The sequence below is a fragment of the Dermacentor silvarum genome, chromosome 4, assembly GCF_013339745.2.
Source record: "Dermacentor silvarum isolate Dsil-2018 chromosome 4, BIME_Dsil_1.4, whole genome shotgun sequence".
Lineage (NCBI taxonomy): Eukaryota > Metazoa > Arthropoda > Arachnida > Ixodida > Ixodidae > Dermacentor > Dermacentor silvarum.
In genome coordinates, this window is record NC_051157.2 from 53,232,080 (window position 1) to 53,257,740 (window position 25,661).

General features: G+C 49.6%; 1 protein-coding gene across 3 annotated transcripts in view; it reads right to left on the bottom strand.

Annotated features, from left to right (window-relative positions):
* Positions 1-25,661, bottom strand: part of LOC119450039 (putative polypeptide N-acetylgalactosaminyltransferase 10) — a 156,231-nt gene that overhangs the window by 69,809 nt on the left and 60,761 nt on the right. For 2 of the 3 annotated variants that reach the window (XM_037713390.2, XM_049665601.1), the window contains exon 3: positions 14,270-14,341. The exons of the other annotated variant lie outside the window; for it this stretch is intronic. In XM_037713390.2, the coding sequence (XP_037569318.1) occupies positions 14,270-14,341 (72 nt within the window). The remainder of the gene's footprint in view (positions 1-14,269; positions 14,342-25,661) is intronic. 3 annotated transcript variants of the gene reach the window in all.

The window sequence follows — 25,661 nt, forward strand, 5'->3', positions numbered from 1 at the left end:
ACGGTGGTCGCGGTACGGTGGTCTCGCGTACGGTGGTCGCGTACGGTGGTCGCGGTACGGTGGTCGGTACGGTGGCCGCGGTACGGTGGCCGCGGTACGGTGGTCGCGGTACGGTGGTCGCGGTAGCGGTGGTCTCGCGTACGGTGGTCGCGGTACGGTGGTTCCGCGGTACGGTGGTCGCGGTACGGTGGCGCGGTACGGTGGCCGCGGTACGGTGGTCGCGGTACGGTGGTCGCGGTACGGTGGTCAGCGGTACGGTGGTCGCGGTACGGTGGCCGCGGTACGGTGGTCGCGTACGGTGGTCCGCGGTACGGTGGTCGCGGTACGGTGGTCGCGGTACGGTGGTCGCGGTACGGTGGTCGCGGTACGGTGGTCGCGGTACGGTGGTGGCCGCGGTACGGTGGTCGCGGTACGGTGTCGCGGTACGGTGGTCGCGGTACGGTGGTCGCGGTACGGTGGTCGCGGTACGGTGGCCGCGGTACGGTGGTCGCGGTACGGTGGTCGCGGTACGGTGGTCGCGGTACGGTGGTCGCGGTACGGTGGTCGCGGTACGGTGGTCGCGGTACGGTGGCCGCGGTACGGTGGTCGCGGTACGGTGGTCCGCGGTACGGTGGTCGCGGTACGGTGGTCGCGGTACGGTGGTCGCGGTACGGTGGTCGCGGTACGGTGGTCGCGGTACGGTGGCCGCGGTACGGTGGTCGCGGTACGGTGGTCGCGGTACGGTGGTCGCGGTACGGTGGTCGCGGTACGGTGGTCGCGGTACGGTGGCCGCGGTACGGTGGTCGCGGTACGGTGGTCCGCGGTCCGGTGGTCGCGGTACGGTGGTCGCGGTACGGTGGTCGCGGTACGGTGGCCGCGGTACGGTGGTCGCGGTACGGTGGTCGCGGTACGGTGGTCGCGGTACGGTGGTCGCGGTACGGTGGTCGCGGTACGGTGGTCGCGGTACGGTGGTCGCGGTACGGTGGTCGCGGTACGGTGGTCGCGGTACGGTGGTCGCGGTACGGTGGTCGCGGTACGGTGGTCGCGGTACGGTGGTCGCGGTACGGTGGCCGCGGTACGGTGGCGCGGTACGGTGGTCGCGGTACGGTGGTCGCGGTACGGTGGTCGCGGTACGGTGGTCGCGGTACGGTGGTCGCGGTACGGTGGTCGCGGTACGGTGGTCGCGGTACGGTGGTCGCGGTACGGTGGTCGCGGTACGGTGGTCGCGGTACGGTGGTCGCGGTACGGTACGGTGGTCGCGGTACGGTGGTCGCGGTACGGTGGTCGCGGTACGGTGGTCGCGGTACGGTGGTCGCGGTACGGTGGTCGCGGATACGGTGGTCCGCGGTACGGTGGTCGCGGTACGGTGCGCGGTACGGTTGTCGCGGTACGGTGGTCGCGGTACGGTGGTCGCGGTACGGTGGTCGCGGTACGGTGGTCGCGGTACGGTGGCCGCGGTACGGTGGTCGCGGTACGGTGGTCGCGTACGTGGTCGCGATACGGTGGGTCGCGGTACGGTGGTCGCGGTACGGGGGCCGCGGTACGGTGGCCGCAGTACGGTGGTCGCAGTACGGTGGTCGCGGTACGGTGGTCGCGGTACGGTGGTCGCGGTACTTTGGTCGCGGTACGTTGGTACGGTGGCCGTGGGAATAGCACAACACGGCGGTCGCGAGGTTCTTCGTAGCGTGAACAAACGGAACGGCGAGGGATGGCGTTGCTGAATGGGGTCATGTCGCTCGATGAGAGGGCGGCACGCGTTATAGAGTCCACCAACACCACAAACACACAGAACAATGTACGTTGAACACGAAGTCACAAATTCTAATGTCGCCATTGGCAACGGTATTCCAATAACACTCAAGGCCGAGGCATCTCAGCAAAAGGTTGCACACACCGAGATCCTTTTATGCAAAACGAAAGAAAAAAATGAAACGATGGCGCACAGGTTCTGTCAGATCAAGCCAACACGACAAATACCGGTAATGAAATACTGCAGACGCTCTCACGTCGTTCGCTGGTCAAAACTACGATGAAAGAAACGCCTGTCCAACGAGAGTAACCACTCACCATATGATAGTCCCTGTCAATATCCCGAGCCGAAGCGAGCACACCTACTCTATAGTACGAAAGGATAGGAGAACAGACATAAGACAGAGTACGAAAGGATCTTCCGAGTCAGCTCTTCAAGAAAATATCAGTTCAATTTGCAAACGTACCCAAAATGTAAAAATTGTATACAAAGTATAAAGATGGGCTATTTTGGTCTGATAAGTTTTTTTTTCGTTGATGTTTTGTTTACATTATCTCCCATTCGGACACTCTCGGATCTGACGCAATATGTGCGATTCCCCATTCCAAGGGTATTTAGCGATTGTATGTTAGCAAGCTCTATTAACTGCTATAAAATGACAAAATATGGGATAATATCTTACTCATTTCTTTCTCTACTCCCTCGGAAACTTGTTCCTGATTTCCTTTAATATTGCCAATTCAAAGCACTGTCGCTTGAGGTAAAGGGCGCAGTGGCAACGACACGAATGCGCGTAGAGGTCTCAAAGCTCGTTTTCAGGTTGTCAAAAATCAAAATGCTGATAGACGCACGAGAACGTGCTTGATGGCGACATGGTGCCCACTACTGTTACTTCGTTAACTTTGATAAACTGCCCCAACGTTTAAGTCAAAGAAAGAAAACAAAACACGGGCTACGATGACGAATGGATCGGAAACGTAATTATTCCCAGTGGCTCAGAAAACGAAACTGACGGCGAGTAGGGGCATCGACCCGACACGGTGGAGTGCGAGAGTCGACGAAAATGGGTCGTTTCTAATCACGTTCGATTAGCACGCTCGAGGTCCACAGAGGAACAATACACTTATCGGAGAAGCATCACGAAGCGGTCGGGGAGCCACGCGGGTGAAGTCAAAACGACGGGGCCAAATGGTGGAAACCGAACGCCGTTCACAGCAAAATTACAAGTTCGGTATGAAAAAAAATGCACGTGGGGCTAAAATATTGATCGATGAGCCTCCCTGCATGTTGGTGCGAGCAACCAGCAGCGTGCGCAGCGTAGGCGATGAAGCGCGCAAAGGTTGTCTCCACAGTGCGCACAGCCCAAAAAATACATGCTTACCCGCATTACTACTATTATTGTGGTGAAGCACGCTTTACAAAGCGTTTTCTGCCAAGCAACGGCCTTGTGCCAAGCTCACCTGCCGCCTTTTGCTAGCACATCAAGCAGTCATTTAAACCTAGTACAATGTTATAATGCAGAATGTTACATATCTAGAAGACTACAGAGATACAATGCGCTCTGGTCTTCAAGTCGTGAATGACCTACTAGCTCAACTTTTTTTTTTTTACATTAAACGTTAGAATGTCGCAAGACTTCAGAATGATATCAACAAGGTAAAAATGTTCCGATGTCGCCGTGTTTGGGCGCTCGGCGGGACAGATGATAATAAACAAAATCGGGTGGAAAGAGTCTTCAGCAAATACTGCTTGAATTTTCTCATACGAACAGCGGCCGAGCCAATACATACGAAGCGAGCATAACACGCCAGAGCAAAGAATTCGGCGGCTGTTGTCTTCGTTTGGTTGGTTTCCTTCTTAGATTATTTGAGGCCCACACAATTGCTATTTCCCTGACTCTCTGGACACTAAACGAAACTAGCCCAATGGAGACACCGTACGTGACCAGCCCTTTAGAAAAACTGGCGCTCCAAAACGGGTCACGAGATGCGATTTTGAAGTGTCTGTGGCGCCTTCAATTCGCACATAGAGACGGCATCGCAAAGTGGCTACGCTATCGATCTGAGGCGTCTGCAGGCGCCGGACGGACCGAATTCAAAATGTCTCGCAGGGAACGAAAAAAAAAACGAATTAGATTTATTAGGGATTTCTCCGGCGAAATTACTTCGCTTCAAGCGCTTTTTAAAAAAACAGTGCTCCAGGCGAGAGGAAGAGTTATGAATGCTGTAATACATAGATTACACACGCGCGCACACAGGCACAAGCATACGTACTCAAGCACGCACCCAAGCACGTGCGGAAGCATCCACAAGCAAACAAACATGCGCATTTATTGGCACGTATACACACAAGAAACCACATAAACACCAGCCCGGGCGGCGTGAACAAACGATACAATATGGCTCCTTTTTTATAAGTTCCTTCCCTGCTAGTTCCTCTATTTGCATTATTCATTTAACTGAATACTGCCTAGCCCCGGGCACCCACAGCCTTAACCGCTGGACAAATAAAGTTTATTCCTATCCTATCCTATTTAACTGAATACTGACGACGCGCGTAGGAGATCCTTCATGGTTCAACCAAATCGTACTGAACAGCCCGCACATACTGCATCCTAATTAGAACGTGCCCGCGTTCCCTTTTTCTCCACCGATCACAAATTTAAATAGCGTATATCCTGATTGGTTCAGCCAAAAACAACAAATAAATCATAATCAAGCTAACGTGGATGGGACGAGACGATTAGATTAACAATGCGAACGCTTCGCAAACGACCACGCCACACCAATGGGACGATTAAATAAGCGCCGACCAGTCGTCGCGGAGCGGAACCAAGACTGGCCAGCAAGATGCGAACACACACAGCAGAGAAGAAGAACGTGCAGTCTTCGTACGCGGTTTTTCTTTCCGTGCTAGCAGCCCAACGAAACGACGACGGTGTGTTTACAGAGCCAGCACACCGTGATAGCGAGAGGAGGAAGCCTCGAAGCGCTCGTACTGCGAAAGCGACGCCACGTTTTTCAGGAGTACAAACACCGCATTTGCGGAATGCAGGATATGAGGCGCTTAACGGAGCCAATTCTCCGTCCGAGACGTCGACCGAAAGTGATAAAGGGACTGACACATCGCAAATAACAAACCAACGAAAGTGATTGCGGCTGTGCAAACAAAGAAGCCATTCCAAAAGGAGAGACAGTACGGCTTTCTATGCATCGCATAAATGGCCGCGAACGCATTAGCGAGACGAGCGCGCACCGATCTAGCGGCAAAGCGTCGATTATTCTTCTGCGCGTTGAAGACAGTGAACGAAATCTACGCGCGCTACATTTTTAATGCGCTAACATCAGCAGTGCCAAAGTGGTGGTGGGGGGGGGGGGGGGGGGGATGTGCATTTGAAAAGTAGGAAGCCGGTCACGTGTTAGCGTGACCGGCTGTATGAGTGTATGTGTGTACAGATATGTGTAAGAGTGTATGTGTATGAGTATACGTTCAGTTCTCTCGACACACGTCATGTGACACACGCCCTGCGGAGCTTTGGAAATTGGTGCTAAATATATCGAATTAAGTGCGATTTTCAACGTTTTAAAAAAAGTGGGTGTGCATGAAAATGTCACTGCTTCCATATTTCCCATTTAGACAACTGCCCCAAGGCACTAATAAAATAAGTTATTGATCTTTTTAATTAGTCCTGAGGAGTTCATGTTATTAGTGGCAAAGTATGCCTACCCTGACTAGGAACTCGTCTGCAAAAAAAAAAAAGAAACACGTTCGCTGCGCTAGTTTCTTTTTATAAAAAAATCTGCATGGTCTAAAAAAATGTCACAGTTTCGAACTAAGGGCGAAGCAATGAATGCGATAGTAACACAGCAATGTCATACGAAGTAAGGTGAGCGGCTTTGGTAGCAATATGAATTGTAGTAAACATGAGCTGGTAAGTAGACCGACATGAAGAGAGACTCGATGACCACGAGAAGGCGCGTGTGAAACGGTGGTGTTGATGAGAAGCGCTTCCCGTGGGCAGCGCGCGTGCGAAGGGACACACCTGTAGCGCTGCACTGCCGATCCGGGCAGCATTGCGTGTGTAGCGTGCGTTGGAAAATGTGGCCTGACTATTACGAACTGAATGAACAAGCGTGGTGTGAGCGCGCACAAACACGAAGAGATCACACTGAATGACAGCAGACAACGACTGTCAAAACGCTGGCAGCAAGCATACGCCGCAGCGGGCGAAGGTACGTGCGGTCTATCGCTTCAACGGAAACTGAGCGGCGAATGCACGGCGCTTAAAGGTCAGAGCCGTGTGGAGATAAGAGACGGTGCGAGCGAGCGACGAGCGCGGTTGTTGGCAGAGAAGTGCGCCCCCCCCCCCCTTGCTCCCTCCGGCGCTGGCTTCCTGCTTCCTTGCTTGCGCGTGGGAGATTGAGTGCGTTCGCTCTCCGTGATAGCGCGCGTCCCCGCACGCTTCCTTTCGGGCATACGGCGCGCGGCGAAGATTTTATCTATAGGGAACCTCACGGCGACGGCGACGACGACGCCGACGGCAGAAATCCGGTTCAAGTGTCCATATAATTGCTATCGCAATAAAAACACCCTGCGTAAGAAATGTTATGAGCCATTCAAATAACTTGATGTATTGTCCCAAGTGCGCCAGTACCAAGATATATAGGCCAAGCTCTTAAACTGTTTAGCAAGCACGGTACTATATGTTACAAACTTACCAACTGCAAGAACTGGAGCAAAAGAGAGAGAAAGAAACACTTCACAAACAATGCGTTTGTGCAACATTCCAATGGCTAGAGTTAGAGTGTACAGGGTGTTTCAGCGAACACTCAAAAATTTTAATTTAAAGGTTACCTGTGGCAGATAGCACAATTCTACTTCATCAGCTGGTCTACTAGAAGAGGCGAACATTACTAGCACAAAAAATATAGATGCATAATCGACTAATTAAAAAATTACTAATTAACTAATTACATTAAGGCCCACACTGCAACTTACAAATTCTAGCCGTGGAGTTCGCAAGAAGAATCCGCTTGGAACGAATTCTCAGGATGACACCAGTTTCAAGATAATAATTCCCGAACTTTGCGGAGAAATGCATTGGCGTTCCAGTTACTTTCTTAACAAAACGTCGTTTTATGCACTGAAGCACAAAAGTAACTGGAACGCCAATGCATTTCCCCGCAAAGTTCGGGAATTAATATCTCGAAATTGGTGTCATATGGAGAATTCGTTCCAAGTGGATCCGGATCGCCTTGCGAACTCCACGGCTAGAACTTGTAAATTGCAATATGGGCCATAAGTAAATATGTTAAAAACTTAGTTAGCGATTTTTTGTTAATTAGTCGATTATGCATTTCAATTTTATTGTGCAAGTAATGTCCGCCTCTCCGAGTAGACCAGTTCATGAACTAGAATTGTGCTATCTGCCACAGGCAACCTTTAAAAATGTTCGAAAGTGGTCGCTGAAACACCCGGTATAAGGTGAGGTGCGTGTAGACCGCTTAAGAGAAAAACAGATGGCGACACAACGCAGTAGAAAAAAAATGGAAATCAAAAAAAAAAGGAAATGAGGACACAAAAAATTATCTTCTGGTCATTCGAGCGAGACCTCTCGTGGTAACATCGCCATCGTTTTCGACAGAAGCTGCCACGCGTAAATAACGACCACCAAGAAGTACGCCCGCGGCGGACGCGACAGCTGCCCCCAAAACACGAACAACCTAACACAAGAAGCCCCGCAAGAAACCGCGAACCGCTTGCAGTGACATCGCGATTCGCTACGCCAACCTCACTCCGGAAGGAGCCGGTTATTCCCACGCTCCGAGCATTCCTTTAACGCAGACGCGAAACGCATGAACGGGTGACGCTGGTAATCCATTACTCCCTGCACAAGAGCGAAAAGACACCACGCCTCGATTGTGTCCGTTCCGCCGTCTTCACCGGTCTGCTAAAATACGGGAAGTATGTTCCTGTACACACAAAAAAAAACGCAAATCGAACGACCTCCAACTTCACTCGAATACCTCCAGCGACAGCCGTGCCGCTGTGCGTCGCAAAGGCTTGAAGTATACAGTAGGTGCGAGAGAATAGGGAGCACGCGAGAACTTCTCGACTTGTCAACTCCCCCGCCATCTCAAGTCTGGAGAAGGCGCTCGAGGAGGAGGACCGGAAGAGGGGGAAGGGAGGGGCCGAGTATGAGACGAGACGCGCGCTTTCTCTCAAAACAGACGTTCCGCATTCCGTGCGGCCCGTTGCGCAGGCGACAGACAGCCCGCTTCGTTGACGGCTCGACTGGCGGGCCAGCGTGAAGACGCACGTCCGCGGGAGAGGAGAGAGAACACGAGGCACGAAACGGAGAGAGTGAGACAAGAGACGCGGTCGCTGCTCGAGAAGACGGTCGACGGCGCGCCTTCAACGACCACGACGTCGTAGGCGGATACTGGCGAGACGGCCGCTCGGTCCGCTCGGCCGCTTCTCCGCACGCGTGCTCATTCGGCCGTGAAGGCGTAGCAAGGGAGACGGGCTGCGAGAGGCATCGTCTCGCTTTTGTCTACGCACCGAGCGACGTCGTCGTCGTTGTCGTGGCTACTGCAGATGCTTTGACGACATTCTCGCTCAGCCCTTTCGCGTCCGAGACAAAAGGAAAAGAAGGAAGCGGCGAGCGACGGCTGTTTCCTGAAGGTTCACCACTGCTGCTCATTAGTGCTGCCGGCATTGTGTTCGCCGGGCGTTGACATCTAATTAATTTGTACAAGGACGCAACGTACTTTATTAGTAAAGGCAACCAACGTGCCACGGTGCCGCTCTTTTGGAAAGACCATTTACCTAAACAATGCTTGCCGCCACTAAATGTGTAAGCAAAAACGCCTTTAAGGCCTATAATTTTGAGACGCTCTGCAGCTCTCGGTCAATGCAAATAATGTGATTAGACGAAATTAATAAGTTGGGAAAAGCGTATACGGGACACGAACTTAGCTGGCGTGTGAAAGAAATAATGGTTGGGGATTCTGCAAAGCGGAGTAACCGTGACCGCGGGAAATCTGCGTAAAGTGCAAGCGTAAAAATACGTTCAACGCAAAAGCCGGCAACTCACACGTTCTAACGCGATTCCCCTGCGAAAAACACCTTTAACAGAAATGTATCTTGGAGCGCGAACACCGAAACGTTGAACAAAGCCCTTCCGCAGGCGAACGCAGAGAAAAATATCGATATCACCAATCAAAAATAAAACGAAATTATTGAGGCTGAGTGCATCCAAACGATCGAGAAAGCACTAACAACGAAAATCGGAGGCTATAGTATCGAGTGGCTCGGCCGGAAGACGCTGAAAAAAATGGGTTCCGTAAGTATCGCGCCACGCTTCTCTGAGTGGCGCCGCCGCATCGAGAAATCGAAGAACGTAGAGGCGAGATGGCAACACACGGTACGGGAACGCGCGCCACGATGCGAGACAGCGCAAAGACAGTTTATCACGGAGCACTTTGGACGCGCCGAACAACAAGGCAGGAGCGCTCGAAAAAACGCTGACGCGCGGCGGATGATGCCACGCCGATGGCGAGGCAGCATCTTTCTCCGGGGGTCGATCGGCGGGAGCCGGAGGAGTGGTGTACACATTTGCCCATTTTCCAGCGAGCGAACCATTAGCGCTCAGCGAGCTACGCTACGAAGCGAAGTACGTAGCTCGGATACAGGTCGCTACATTATACGGCGGGCGCGGGCGATCACTTCATGAACTGCTCGAACACGCAGCTTCCAATCGATCGCTTTCTATGGTGCCTGCAATCGTATAGACAGAATTTATATCGTCTAAGACTTTCCTATACTTTCGTGGTATAAGGAACGCCGATGAGATAAATTTCCGCTCATACATATCGTCCGTATTCTCAGCATCAACAGAAAACGAACCGCATGCCAAGCGGATCGCCACCTTGTCTCCGTCGGTATACTTAAAACGCGGCCCCGAAACGCCCATGTTCCTGGGCCGCAAGTTGGCGACAGTCATTTCTTTTTTTTTCCCAGCTTTCTCGTCATTTGTCATTGGCTTGAACCGTGAAGCTATATATCGCAGGGTTCAGTCACTCGCCTAGAAAAACGACAAGAAATATTCGCTACAAGATGCGATCCATGCGCATCCTTCGTCCACACATTTACCTAAGGCTTCGCGCATGTGAGTAGCCGAAGTCAAACTCCCCAACGGCAGGCATTCGTTGAAGGAACAGCAAAGCCCGCCTACGGACGCGTGTGCAAAAAAAAAATGTAGGTTGCGGGAAAGAGGCCGAATATACACGGGTCGTGTAACATCTGCTCTACAGTGCGGGCCAACCACCGATCCATGCGCCTCGCAGCGCAGCACGCACGCACAAACTCACGCGCGCAAGAACAAACGCAGTTGCACTGGCCGTGGCCCGCGCAGCATTACGATTCCACGCACAAAAGTGCGGCCAAAGTGAGGAGGCGAAAGAGAAAAGGGAGAGACTCACGAGGCAGTAAACGTAATAAACGGCCGGACGGGTCGCCGGGCGCGAGGCCGCGGGGGAAGCAAGCGCGCCGTCAAAAGGGGCAGCGCCCGCTTCTCGGCTTTCCCTGCCGCCATCCGACGACCGGTGGCTCAAAGGCTTGGTTTCCCCGCACAACTTCAAAGAAAGCCGGAGAAAGCGAACGCACGAAAGCGGGAGCCGTGCAGGCAAGCCGCCCACAGTGTAACGAACGAAGGCTGGCGGTGCGGGCGACGACGGGAGGGAGGGAGGGAGGCCCAAGCCATCCCATTCAAAGCGATTCCGCGCGGGGGTGAATACTAACGAGCCAGGCACCGGAGCCCCCTCTCCTCATCCTCCGGCTCGCCGGCTTCTTTCAGCCGAGAGGCTCCAGGCCGTTGCCTTGGGTCCGTCCCCGTTTGCTTGTTCTTTCCCGCGCAGCACTCCCATTCCCGATCGAACAATGGGCCATTTAAAAAGAGCTCCCCGCGTGTTAACGAATGCGCGGGGTGCCAAGACTAAAACCACTGCCACGGTTGAGGCGGGAATCCGAAGCCGGAGCTTGGTGCGTTCCTAGTGGATTCGCGCTCGCAGCCTCGTAAGGGCGGGCTAGAATTGACATTAAAGGCCGTTTTCTACGACTCTGCCAACACACTATGTTCCTCGCTCATTTAGTTGTTGTTTTTTGGGGGGAGGGGGGGGGGGTTCGTTTTTGTTTTTGGTTTTGTTTTTGTTTCCTAATAATCCTGCTTTCTGGCGAAAGAGGCCGATAAAAATGCGCGCTGGAGGGCGCAAAGAGGAGAAACTACACGCAGTCGTCAATTAAGGATTTACTGCCAGCGGTGGGGAACGTGCTTCTACGGCCCACACAAGACAATCTTCTCTGCATACGAATTTCATGCGAAATGGCGACATAGCCAGTGGCCGGAACGGCCAAGCACGTTTTAGAGCAGATTTTGTATCAGAAAAAAAATGACGATTTGGAGCAAATTTTGTAGCAGTCAACAACGGTGATTCTGAATGGTTATCGGCCAGACACTATTCTTGCGCGTCAAAAATGGTTCCAGAGTACCGACACAGATCACTGCTAATATTCTCGAGGAAGAAGATAATCCGCGTACGTGACCACTCACGAACAAATTACAACCACCACGCGGCCGCACTGAGTCAACCAGCGTGCTCGAAAAAGAAAATACCACGCGCATCCAACGGCACAGAGCAAGCCACACAAACGCACAAAAACTCTCACGGCAATACAGTCACGTAGTATGCAGAATGGCCATTTGAGCAATATAAGTTTAGGCCTAAAACTATCTAAGTAATATGGTCGAGCTACAAATCCGCTGTCGTTACGATCCCACACAGACAAACTCAACACAGCAAAGCAGCTAATAACATGCAAGGGGGTACGTTTTAGTTTCCCGAGTGCACCATGACATCAGCCGCCGCGCTGACCGAGCGAAGTGCACGTCGTGGTGGCCCGACAGAACTTCTTCCTAAACAACCCGCAAATGTGGCACATAGAGTTTCCTAATGGCGGACCGCAAACACGCGTGAGCGCGCAATGGATTTGATTAGCTTAGTGACATTTTTTATACATCTCCTTAATCTTTTTTTTTCCCTTCGAACTTCTCTATCTACCTTGTACCGCTACCTATGCCTATAACAGTACCGGTCAGATCAATCTCATCCCTGCTTTTCTCTTTTTTTTTTTTTTCACCATGCAATACCCTTAACGTCTCTTGCTTATCTCGACTGCAGACCGGTTGATGCTTCCGTCCACTTTAAATCCCAGCGCTTCTGGAAGGTGTACGTTACCTACGGTTCTTACTAGGTTTACCCCTTCGCACTCCATTAGGATGTACTGAGTGGTCTCTGGATTTTTGCTGCAGCATCCGCATGCCTCATCTAGTTCCCAATATTTGCTCCGGTATGTTCTTTGTCCTTAGGCAACCGGCTCGAGCCCAGTGATGCCACGGCTGCTGATTTATCAGTAGATCTACTGATTTTTGAATCTAGTGATTTTGTTGCTTTTCTACTGAAACGAAAGCAAAAGCTGCTACTTTTTCAGTACAGAGTTTATATAATGTGATGCCACCTGGCGAGCGAAAAAAAAAAAAAACGCCGGTTGGGTCCGAGGTTAACATACATTCTTGCGTTTCCAGACTCTCAAACGTGGCGCTACCTCTGTCTTTGAGCAAAGTGGGGGAAAAGGTGAGGTAGTGAATTTGCGAAAGTGGGTACACTACCGTATCCCACAACTATGAAACTACAACAATGAAACCAAAACTATCGAACAAGAACCAATGACTCTCTTCATGCGGCGCTTCGAGCGCCTACTCTGTTCTGTAGGAGAATAGGACCCCACTTACTTACGTTTTGAGTTTATTTGCGTAAGCTATAAGGGACGCATGTTTTCTTATTTCTGGATCATCATCGTCTACTGCAGCACGAAGTGACGAAGGCCTCTCCCAGCGATCTCCAATTACCCCTGTCTGTAAGATACTATACTCTCAAGCTTTCAGGTACTAACTACCATCTGACACCTTTGAAAAGGCCATCGGAGGACTTCACTATTTTTAAATTTGTGCTTGAGAATGGCTCTCCGGATCCCCGGGTTTTTCAAAAGTATCGCCAAGAATCTCGGGGTCGATTTTTGTACTATTTCTTAGAAGCTACAATACTACAACAGAGTACTAATATAAGCGCTGAAATCGTGGGCTCCTAAACTGTGTGAAAAAAATTGAAATTAAAAATCTACTGATTTCTACTCATTTTTCGCGAAAAAATCTACTACTATTTTTTTTATGTGTCGTGGCAACACTGCTCGAGCCTCAAATAGCAAGGCACTGCCCTTTTGTGTATAAGGTGGTGGCGCCACCTGGCGTTGGAAACAACAACTCTTCCTCGCGGCCTCCCACATTACGCGGCGCGGCTCGCAGGAGAAGTTTCGCTCATTTGGAGCATGGACGTAGCAGCTTCGACGGAATGTAGCAGGCTCGAGTAACTGTAGCAGCATTCGCACGACTGCATAGCACTGTTACGCAGCGTTTTCCTCACTAACCTTCCACGGTGAACTCGATTACGCCACACTGCTGACGAGTTTTTCACGTGCAGGCCCTTTCGCGCTCGTTCTCTGTATAGTTACAGGCGGGGATAAAACGAAGGCTCATACCCCATGCCACATACCAGCGGGACTATGAGGAAGGAAGGAAAATAAGAGGCGACAGGCAGAGAGGTTAACCAGGTTAAGTGGCTACTCTGCACGGGGGGATGGGGTAAGCGCAGAAAAGATTAGAAAACAAGAGAAGATTAAAAAGAAGAAAAAAAAAACAAAAAGAACAAAGCAAAAACACATCAGTTCACACAATTCTATAGTTTTTCATGAAGTCCCGTTTCTTTTACAAAGCTTACTAGCGCTTTTACAGCAGTTCGTTCCGACGTCGGCTGGGACCAGGGACCAAGAATTCTGGCTATGAGAACTTACGATCCTAAAATGGCATGCACGAGATTCGCATCATACTCACAAGAAAAAGCATATATACAGACTCCCTGCAGTTTTATACAGAAAACAGATCATTTCATTCGACAAAGTCCTAACGAAAGCCATCATAATATTTCATTTTCTTTCTTTCAAACGGCCTAGCGCGGTCGTCGAAGGCGCATTAGTAGGAACAGTACGAAGAACTGACACTGTACACAACTTTCTCCCGCAAAGAACAGAACAAACCGCCTCAAGAACTTCGAGCGTTGACGATGCATTCGCGCATGACTTTGCGCACGACCCCCTGCAAACATTTGCATGAAGGTAGGTCGTGCTCACTACAAAACACGAATATATATATATATATATATATATATATATATATATATATATATATATATATATATATAAAGAAACCACGCATACGGGCAAGGGATGATAACTTACACGAGATGATAACTCCCCTTTTTAAGCCGTTGGGCACATTCGTAACAAAAATGCGGAAACAAAATTAGCAAGATGAGAGCGTTATGGAGCAATGCTTGTTCCAAAGGCACCAAAGATAAAACAACTGCTTACCGGGTTAACCTCCGCTTTACTTCCGTTCCCATTTGCCAGGGGCTCAATGAGGCCACCTCGCTGTCGAAACACCTACGACGTGAGCAAAAACGAAACGCGCATACGCAGTGGCATAAATGTAGAGCTCGACTAACAAAGCAAAGGACGAAACGTTAAGTGCAGTCCTTTGTGTCACGTACGTGATCACATGCAAAGTTGGATGCAGCACACGAGATGTTGCGTTGTGCCAACGCGATAAGCAGCAAGCGAAAACAATACACTTCTGGACTCAACAGTTGCGGCGCTTCATTGTAAAACAATCGGCTGCCACTTGATGATAAATAGAGCATCCAATAATAACCCATTTGTTCCTGACGAAAATACCAGTGAAAACACAAATTTTGGTTCCCATTTATTCAGTGCAAGTTGGCAGACAACGCCAGATTTAATAGCGTAACACTGTCGCGTAAGTTGACGTTGAAATTACCTTTTTTTTTTTTTTTTCAGAACGCCCGCAAGGCCTGCAATATGACAACATACGTACAGTGAAGGCAATAGTTGTTGCGGTTGTGAAACGAAGTGTAGAGTTAGCAAGAACACTGCTACAAAGAATAGCGTAGATCCCGAAAATATAGACAAGTTGGCAGTGTGTTCACGAAAAAATAATAATGACAATGACGTGAAGCGATATACAGGACGATCACACTGGAAATAAGAACGGTTCTGAAAGCGGACAAATTACTAGAAACCATCAAGTCAAACAACACCACCAACCGAAGGTTCACTTCGCGGTTGAAAACTGGCCACTAAAATAGGTATCCCTGTAGTATTCTGCTGTACAGTCAGGACGATGGTACTTTTTCTTGCAGTGAAACTTTCTCAAGGGCAAGGCACAAGGGTAAGAACAGAGGTTTTATTTCAATAGTATTGAGAAGATAAAAAAGTAAGAAATAATTGGCCGCCTATCCGCTTGCTTCGCTGCAAATGACTTCGAAAGACGATAGAAAAAAAAAAAAAGAAGACTAGAAAAAAAAAAGTGGAGACACGAAAGCCCGCACCTTCCGCCGTCCAAATTACCCCCTCTTGCGTCCCTGATACCTACTCTGATGACTAGGTTCACGGGACCGGACTCCGAGCTGCATGTTGTACACGTCAGCAGCGCCACATGCCCGGTGCAACCTGGGCCCAGACCTAACATCGATGCTCTGAGTGAAACAAGCGCTACCACATCCCCACCGGTGGCTGGTCCGTATGTACAGTCCTGCTTTAAGAGGCACCCGCCACATGCAAGCGTACACGAATGCATCCTCGACTTTGCCTCTCTTCTCTGCCTGGATTAGAACCTGCAACCTTCCATAGCCATGGCACGAGTATGTTGTCTGTTCGACGGTCACTGCTGTTGGCCACCGCTACGGTGATCGCAGCAAGATTGAACGAGGCATATATCTTATTAGAACCGATGACCTTCATATTGAAAGGTATAAATGAATAAAACAATCTGCTTGATGCTATGGACATCATATTGGCTACAATAATAGAGTGCGTTCTCTTTTCCTTATCATACTCCTTATTTTGGGGAGAAATGAAGAAGCGGTAATCACGCGACTCTCGAGATTTTTCACATAGGCCGAAATGACCGCTTTTATGGCGTTCTCCTAGAGCAAAGTGGGTGGCAATTGTTGCTCGGGTTAACCAATTTTAAAAAAAATAAATTCGCGGCTTAGAGTGTTTCTGTGTTTCTGCGCTTCACACAATGTATTTGAACAAGGACACGCTAAGCTAAGCCTTTCCCTTACTTATCACAGCAGCCGCCATTAGCTCGGCCCAAGTGCAATGTGAAGAAGCGCACTCAACCATTCGAAAAAGGTCTGCTGCCCTTCGGCAAACCGCGGAGACCAATCAGATGGACCGTAACGCTGAGTCTATCGTGAACACTGTGTTCGCTCAGATAGCGTAGCAGCATCGGAACTAAGCGTGAACCAGAACGATGCGTTAGGTCGAAATAGAACCAGGAGGGTGGAAACTGGCACGTCAATTACGCCGAGCGGCGCAAAGGACACGCCTGTCTACAGTGGAACAGGCGAAGCGGGGTAACACCAGCGAGTTAGGCAGATCGCACACGGCAGCCCCGACGCAGCGACACATAAAACTGGCAGCCAAGTAGGACACATTTCCGGCGGAGTCTACATGCGTCCTATGCATACAAGGTTGAGCTGCCTAGCGCACCTGTCATGATAAAGAACTCTCTCGACGCATTTCATTGAAAGGAAAGGTGAAACTTTCCAATGAATGCTTTATCAACAATCCTCATTTGTGAAGCTGCATCATAATTTGTTTCCCACATAAAATAATCATGCGTAATCGTGTTCAGTCATACAAATTAATAATTATTAATTGTTTATTAATTAACTCTATTGGAGAATAATAAGTTGCACGCCAGGTTAACTGCCATATCCGCTGGCTCCGCTGCACGAGTTACGAGCACGAGCTATTTGCGGTGACTAACGACTGACTGTGGTCGTTACTCGCCTGCTCAACGCTGAGAATAAAACCCTTGTTAAAACTGGTGGATGTACTGGATACGCGAGAACTTATCAATTAATTATTCATTTCATTATTTAATTATTATTTAATTAACTGAATGAAAATTGTTCTCGGAGTCCATCATGCAGTTAAACAGAAAGTTGGGCCAGTTGAAAACTTGAAAAGTGTCAAGTTTGCAACCGATCCACCTTTCTGTTATGGATGGATATTGTTAATGCCAGCGCTTTCAAAAAAGGAAAGGAACACGGCAAGAGGAGCGCCGTCCTTTTACGTTCATGAGAGGATGAACGTGGTGCAGGAGGCCTTGCTAGAAATATCTCATAAAGTTTAGCTGTTACGACAATGTGGCTGTTTTCCCACAGCTTTCCGAAAGTGCATCCAGTATTTCCAACTGTTCCAACCGCAAGTCATTGCTCAAAGATACGGTTACACCCCTAAAACGCCTATTTCGTCTTAAATACAGAATACCACTAGTGTGGCCGTTCTAAATGTCGGTAGGCCGGCGGCCGTATAGAACACCGACGGAATGTGTTGCTCAGCGCAGACTGTCTATACCCGCCTTTATGAATTGAACTATGTTGGTTTATCGTAATGGAGGGCACTGTGTTAGCCTTATCTACTTGGAGTTCTTATAACACAACGGCCAAAATGTTTTTCCCTTCAGTGCTCCCAAGGAGGCGGTCGCTGCTGTCTGGAATCGGCCTCGCTACCTCATGCATGCGCTCAATAGCAGAACGCCACCGTCAGCGCGCCATCGCTATAGGTATCCAGCCTTGGAGAAACATTACGAAGATTCGGCACTGGACTTAAGCAAGTTTTAGGGTTATCCCGTCACTCGTTCACCCGGAAGATGGAATCCAAGCAACGCGTGCATGACAGCGCTGTATTCTTCAGATGAAAGTTCGCAAGGGCCCCCGCATGCTTCGCGCAATCGCAGCACTTTCGTTCGCCTTGAACGCGAAGACCGGCGAGCGTTTACGTCGCCTCGTCTCCATCCCATTTTAATTGATCGTCGTCTTAGTAATAGGGCGAAATGGGAAAACGCCCGTGAACCTTGCATTGGGGGCACGTAACATAACCCCAGCTGGTCAAAATTAATTCGGAGTCGCCGACTACAGCGTGCCTTATAATCACAGCGTGGTTTTGGCATGCAAGACCTCAAAATTTAAGTAAAATATTTAACTTGAAATTATGTTCACTTTCCCTTTGACACTGCAGCATGCAAGGACGCATGTAATGTTTCATGAGAAATGAGCCCTCCTCAAGGTTCAAACGCTGGACCATTTACACAGAAGGAGTACTCACATACGCTTAATCATAATTACTTGTTTAGCTCAAAGACAACGGACACGTGAAAGACGACAAGTAATTATGGATTCGCACCAACTAGCCCGCCAACGCATTGTGCTGAGCGCTTAATCATCTCGCCCCCACGCCACTATACCCCGAACATGGCACGAGGGTTTTGCTGAGGCTAGGGTAGACAATATTTGCTAAAAATTTTACGTTTTATAGCATTAACAGTATCGCCCTTCCCGTTTCACAATTTCAATTTACCAGCAGTATACGAGCTGTCGGGAACGAGGCGCCGGGAGGATAAAATCTAAACGTAATAATTACTGCGATTCCAACAATGCGCAAACACTTATTGACGACGTAACTCTGCCTTCGTCGCGTAATATGGCATTAATACTTTTGTTTCACTCTCTTATAGTCTCACTGTCTTATGAATATTATTATTGATAATCTAGTACATTCTGATTAGCATGTTAGGCGGTTTTCATGCGGGGCACACGTGATGAAGTCATATTGGCGTAGGCCACTTCTTCACCTTTCTACGAACGAGGAAGCAGTGTCACAGGCGTAGCGAAGGCATCCAGCATGTGCTGCCGGTCCGTAAAGAACGCAATGTTTACGGTACAAGTGAACTTACATTCTGCATTTCAAAAACAACACACCAACACGTGATCAAATTCACGAAGTCCCGAGTCCCAGCGTTTTTGACACAGGCTAAGTCAGGCGCCAAACAAGTGCGCAGTTTTCCGCACAAGCACGACATCGCCAGGTGAGTGCTCGTAAACGGTTGATATCGCGGAGGAATGCCGAAAGCGCGTTAAGCGTGCCAATACGGAATACCAGGCCCAGCACCTAACTGCCAACGAATAGCGGAGTTTCCTGCCAAACAAACACTACACCACCCGCCGACAAGATTGGCGTTTGGCAAGGCACTGTACTTGATACGCGGCAGCAGTTTTCTCGCTTGCTGCGACGCGCCATGTCACCTCCGCGAGCCGCTTAACCTTGCTACCGCTTTCAAAGCTTCGCCTTCGGGCTAAACTGCCAATTTTATATACAACTGCCGGAAATCGCCACAACAATGTCCACGTGTTTCTTTCTTGCGAATCTTAAGTGAAATAAACGTAGGGAAGAAGAAACAGCAAGAACTCCCAGCGCCGTCAGGAGAAACTGAACAAGCGCTACACAGCGCGCACTGCCCAGACACCTAATGGGAAGGCTCCGGACACACGCATAACCACTTTCGGGGATGACATTCCCGAGACGGAGATGCCGGAACAGAGAGGAAATGACACCGCATTGCTGCGATGTGCTCAGAGTGGCCTCCGAGTCAGACAGCTTAGGCGCTATGGTAACGTCGCCGCGTCGCAGCGTCTCCATGGCAGCTTCATCGACGGGTTTGGGCACAGGGTCGAGGGGGAGCCGGGGTGGGCACAAACAACCCAACCCGCGGAACCGACGCCGTCCCCAAATCGGATCACGCCCGCCGCGATTCCGTTGGGGATACACGCACGGTGCAACGAACGGTGGTGATGGCGGTGGTGTCTCGCTGCAGAACACTAAGTGGCGGGGCAAGGCTGTCCACGCTTGATTCCCGGAGAGACCTCGAACCGAAATCAGATTACAAGGTGGCGCTCCATCGATAGCGTGGTCTTCTTGTCGGCGCGTTCCGCTGCTACATATACGCCAGGATCATTTCGACCTGTCGTGCGTGGCGCAGCAATATTATATAAGAGACAAAAGAAGGTAATACAGAAAGAAAAAAAAAACGATAACTTGCATTTCTCGGCTTGCCGCTGCTTTTCAAAGGGCAGTGCATCTGTACGGGCTTTCTTTACTCGCCCTATCTTTCGGCACACTCTCGATTACCTTACAAAATTCCTCCACAGAGTGCAGTCACGCACCAAAGCAAGGAGCAGGGAGACGCCCCAAATTCCGGAGCGCGATTTTCCACTTCATCCCTGGGTGCTATTCGCACCTCTCCGTCACTCGTCGGTTTTGTTGATTCGATTGATGGTGAATAACGTCGCAGGGTAACTCTGAGGCTCTAAGAGACGCCGTATAATGACAACCTCCGGATTATTCTGACCACCAGGCTTCCTTTAACAGGCACCTGAATCGGAAGTCCACGAACGGTTTTTGCCCCCGTCATGTGTGTAGTATGCAGCCACGGCAGTCGGCACTTCAACTCGCGCGCGAACTCGTGCTCTGAAGCAGTATGCCATAACCTTCGCGCGCACGAATGCGACACTGGCGGGTCACCCATCGTGCGATCGGCCTCCTAAACAAGGTGGAACTCGTTTCGAGCATTCGGTATTTCGCGAGTGAGCACAAGGACATGACCACTGTTAGTGTCGCTTTCCTCTCCCTCGATGCGACACGCCAGTGTTCTCGATATATCCTCGTTTGGTCCAACTACCGAGCTACAGCTTTCCTAGAGCATATACTCACGTATACATGGATGCACTGTGTTAGCAATACGATGCAATGTACCACTGCCGCATTCGCCCAGACCCGACTACAGAGCCACACCACGACGAGATTATCGTTTTTTACTAATTAGCACTACCAAAATAAGAGCGCGGACGCGACTAATCACACCTCCGGATATTTTTATCGCCTTAATAACCGCGTGATGAAGATAACGTCCAAGAAGAAGCGAGCTAGACGGCGGCCACGCGGAATAATGGCGTCACCTTCAAAGTAAGCATAGGGAAAACCCTCAGAGACCTCGCGCACAAAGCAGCTTCGAGATTTGCACATCGTCGTGCGCGTGGTGCCACCATCAACAAGGGGGGAGGGGGAGAGGGGCCTTCTGGTGCCTCGGGCGGTCATTGTTGAGCCTTCACAGCCGCCGCCACCACCACGTGTGTCTTGAAGGCACAACGGTGCAAGGAAAAAGTGAGAGAGAGAGAGAGAGAGAGAGAGAGATCAAAGACGACCTGTCTGCCACACGCACTGCCTGCGGCGAGCAATGAATCACTCCGCACCGGTGCCCAGCTTGTACGAGCGGACCACCATGCACCGGTCGGCCCGCTAGCACGCCGACGCCGTTCACGGATGAAACAAAGCGCGCGCTCGCACAAACGCCTGCGGCAGCGTTGACGTAGGCGGCGGCGAGGAGCTGGTCGCAGCACGGCGCGTGCGCCGCGTGAGTGTATAGAGAGCCTCGGTGAATGGTGAATGCGCTCGCGGCAGCGCGATTGTTCTTAAACGGGGCCGAAACCGAGATAACGCGCTCCCGCCGGCCGTTCTCTCGCTTCGCGCGATTATATCGAGGCCCGGGGATGAATGCGAGCCACCGGGAGCAGGAAATTGATCGATCGAAAGCGACAGTATATAGTAGCAGATAGATAGCCGCGTCGCAGCGAGTTGTTTGGTCGGCCTGCAAAGCTTGCGAACCAGTTGTATAGTGAACGGCAGCCTGTAGCCGATAAATATCGGACATTGTTCCCGGCGCGAGCCGCACAGAAGCAGTGAAAGCGCGTGTAGCGAGTGGGCATGGAGCAACTGCCGTTACTATAGCACGACCGATCAAACACGGTACGAGTTGAGGTGCAGTGAATGACCGTTGCGCAGAACATAGAACGCGCCACAAAGAAATCCAAATACGCACCGTGAACGTGGAGTCACCATTTGGTCGTGTGATTCGTAAACTTAGAAAGTAGTCTATATAATAGTATTCGAGGACACTTATTGCGCTGAATTATCCTTAGCAATATAGACATCACTTATATTAATACAGCACTAATGTATAGCACGTCCCGAAGTCGGTAATCTATACGTCTCATCTCTGGTCTAGACTGCAGTCACAAACACAGCCTACCCAAGACGCACAGACGCATACCCAAGCGCAATTGCCCCGCAACACGAAAAAAGATTTTTTAAATCTGCTTTCGTCCTGTGTCATCAAAACAGGTGCAAAAGAGGGGGAAAGAAAGCTTATGGCACAACATAGCCCATATACTCTACGTCACTTTTGTACGCACAATGCGAAGGTTGAGGATTATTTGCACACTCCGTTGTGAGGTACGTAAAGTGAGGTACGTAAACTCACAACGCAGTGCGAGTTCACAACAGATGTAGGGTTGAAAACCTTGTTTCATTGATTACTGCGCCAAAATAAACAACAATTCGCATAATTGCTGGTAACAACTTCGAAATATTCCTTGGTGCGAACGCAGCTACTGCAAGAAGTGTTGCTAGCCTCCACAGCGTTGCACACTACGCATGCAACTAAGTATACTTCAAGCTTCGCATCAGGTGACAGAAAACAGATGTCCTTCCAAGCATCACTCCATATACCATCACTTGGCGGCGCAAAGAGTGACGAGGCACCGTAACATTCAGAAGGCGAACCGTTAATTCAGCGGACTTGGGGCCGCGAATCAATCAAAATAAAGAAGAAAAACATTAAATGAAAAACGCCATCATCAAGAGAACTTCCTAAAGGGGGTTCGCAAGCGATGCCAAGGAAAGCAGCGTGCCACGCCATCTCGGCGTGGCAGAGGCAGAGCCTGACAAATGGATCGCGTTCGCCCGTCCCCAGGACGACAACAACAAAAGTCCTCGGAAGCTGCTGCCGCAACGGCACTATCGACTCTTCCGCTCGTGTCCCGCTGGTTCGCATCACTGTCGTACCATCCACGCGCGGCATTCGGGACGACGCCAGGAGGTGCTAAATACCAGCGCCTATAAGCTGGACCTGGTTATCTGAAAACGCGTACAGTTAATTAAATGAAAAACAGTTCTACCTTGGACAACGTCTCACGCACAGCACGTGTAAAGAGAAAAACACGAAACATAGTGGCATGTCTTGTCACAATATCGCAACATCCTCGGACTTGGTTAGACCACCTACAGTCTTTCTTTCTTTGCATCCTTTTTCTTTCTTTTATTTTTCTTTCTTTCTTTCTTTCTTTCTTTCTTTTTTTTCTTTCTTTCTTTCTTTCTTTCTTGTCTCTCACCTTCTTTTTATGGTTTAGGGAAAGGGTAGCGATAGAAAAAAAAGTGGAATTGATCAGCGGGTGGAAACTACTGGATGATAATTTTTAAGTTTCATGGAATGTTTTAAAAATCGCCTGTGGCAGATAGCATAATTCTTGTCCTTGATCTGGATTATTCGAAGAGGCGGACATTACTAGCACGAGAAATCGAAATACGTATTCAACTAATTAACAAAAAAACTGAATTAACTTCCTAATTACTTTAAGGCACACATTACAATTTACGAATTGTAGCCGGCGAGCTTGCAAGGCGCATCCACTTGATATGAATTTACAAGATGACACCAGTTTCGAGATAATATTTCCCAAAGTGTGGAACGAAATGCATGGGCGTTCCAGTTACTTTTGTGCTTCAATGCATAAAAGAGCGTTTCGTTAAAAAAGTAAGTGGAACAAGAGTGCATTTTTACGGCAAGTTTGATGGCGCATATCTCCAAGCTGGCGTATTTTTGTTTTGTTTTTTACTAACAATCATATCCATGCTTGCTGAACGACCACACCACCAGAGTTTCACCTGGTAATTTTATTAGGAAACTCTACGCCGGAGCCATCCTCTGAATCTTTGCTTCCGTGCAATAGCCTGACACGTATACAAAAGCCCGTGCAAACCCTCGAACGCTCTAAATTTATGGCTCAATACAACGTCGTGACCACAAGGTACGCCTCAGCGATGTCCCATGCTTCTCTGCTTGCGACAAAGTTTGTTCCCACGGCAAGCATTTCCAGATATATACAAACCACGCAAAGCTTTATATAATCGACATCGATCGAGAAAGGGCGTTACCCGAACGCTCCCAAAGAACTTAAATGGCTGATCCACTCGTGGGTATGGGGAAGGAAATAAAACACGGGAGTGCTAATGTATTGCCGACCAAAAACGTTAAAAATAAACAAAGCGGGAACAAAACGCTCCCAGGACTCGCTGTATTCAAATGTATAAACACGGTATGCGCGACGCACACAGCTAGGGCAACCGCAACATGGCACCGTACTTCTAACTTCAGTGTCTTGGGTTTGTCTTTTATTTTTCCTTTATTTTTTCAATAAACCTGCGATCAGATCCCCCTACATGAACCCCGCATAGTTTCGTCCCTGCTGCAATATTATTGGGCCATTTTCGCAGTGTCGCGCTTCTCCGCAGCACCGCGGTGCCCTGCGGGGAAGAGCGACAGCGAAATGTCTTTCTCCGCGCTGGAGGCCCCGGGCCCGATGAATGTGACAGCGTCCATCGATCGCCCCGACGCGCGCGAACCTTGTTTCGCTGGCCGCTTTGTTTTCCTCCTCCTCACCCACCACAGGCGGTTTTGTCGCTGCGGGGCGACCGAGGCGAAACGCTGCTGTATAAGTGATAACCTGCTCGTTCGCCCCCCTTGCTCGCGCTGTCAATACGCGGCACAGTGTGGAATCGCCTTGATTGAATGGTGCGGGACATTCGCTCTCCTCCCTCTATACACGCGCTGCGGTGAACAGCGACGAAAAGACAAAGCAGCGAGCGCAAAGGGAACGGATATAAAAGGAACATAAGAGCAGAGAGGTTTCTATCACAAATGTAGCGCAGCATAGTTTAGTACTTCGTGAGAAGCGCGCCAGATTGCTGACGGAGGTGGCTTACATGTGAAGTTTAGTGAGAGAGAGAGATAGAGATAGGCTTTCTAACGAATCCTGGAGAGGTAGGCCTGGCGGCATGCGTAGCATGCTACTTGGAATGGGTATGACGAAAAATGACAGGATATGCACAGTACTCGACCGATACACGGCATACACAAAACGCACCACAACACCCAACTGACTAAAATTTATCAAGGAGACCAGTGTTTCTGAGGAATTTCAAAAGTGCCTTCGTTGCGCGAGATGCACATTGGGTCACGTGGGGCGCCGTAGTGGATGGCTCCGGATGGTTTTGGACCAGCTGGGGCTCTTTAACATGCACATAAACCTAACGTACAAGACCGTTATGGTTGTATGAGCCTCATTGTAATGCGGAGGCCGAGGCTGGGAATCAAACGTGTGACCTCGTGCTACATAAGCCTACAGCAAGCCATATATATATATATATATATATATATATATATATATATATATATATATAAAGGGGGGGGGAATTAAATTAAATTATGGGGTTTTACGTGCCAAACCTACAGCATAGCCATATATATATATATATATATATATATATATATATATATATATATATGTAAAGGGGGGGGGGAATTAAATTAAATTATGGGGGTTTTACGTGCCAAAACCACGATCTGATTATGAGGCACGCCGTAGTGGGGGACTCCGGAAATTTGGACCACCTGGGGTTCTTTAACGTGCGCCTAAATCTAAATACACGGGTGTTTTCGCATTTCGCCCCCATCGAGATGCGGCTGCCGTGGGGGGGGGGGGGGGGGGGGGAGGGGGGGGGATGGGAATGACATGCCCATTCACAGGATAAAAAGGTGGCTACAACCAGTGTATCGTAATTTTTTTAATTGTTTTCTCATCATTAACGCAGTCGGAAGAACCACCTTTTCGCTACGGTATACAATGCATTACATCCAAGAGCATGACGCGCTCCTGTA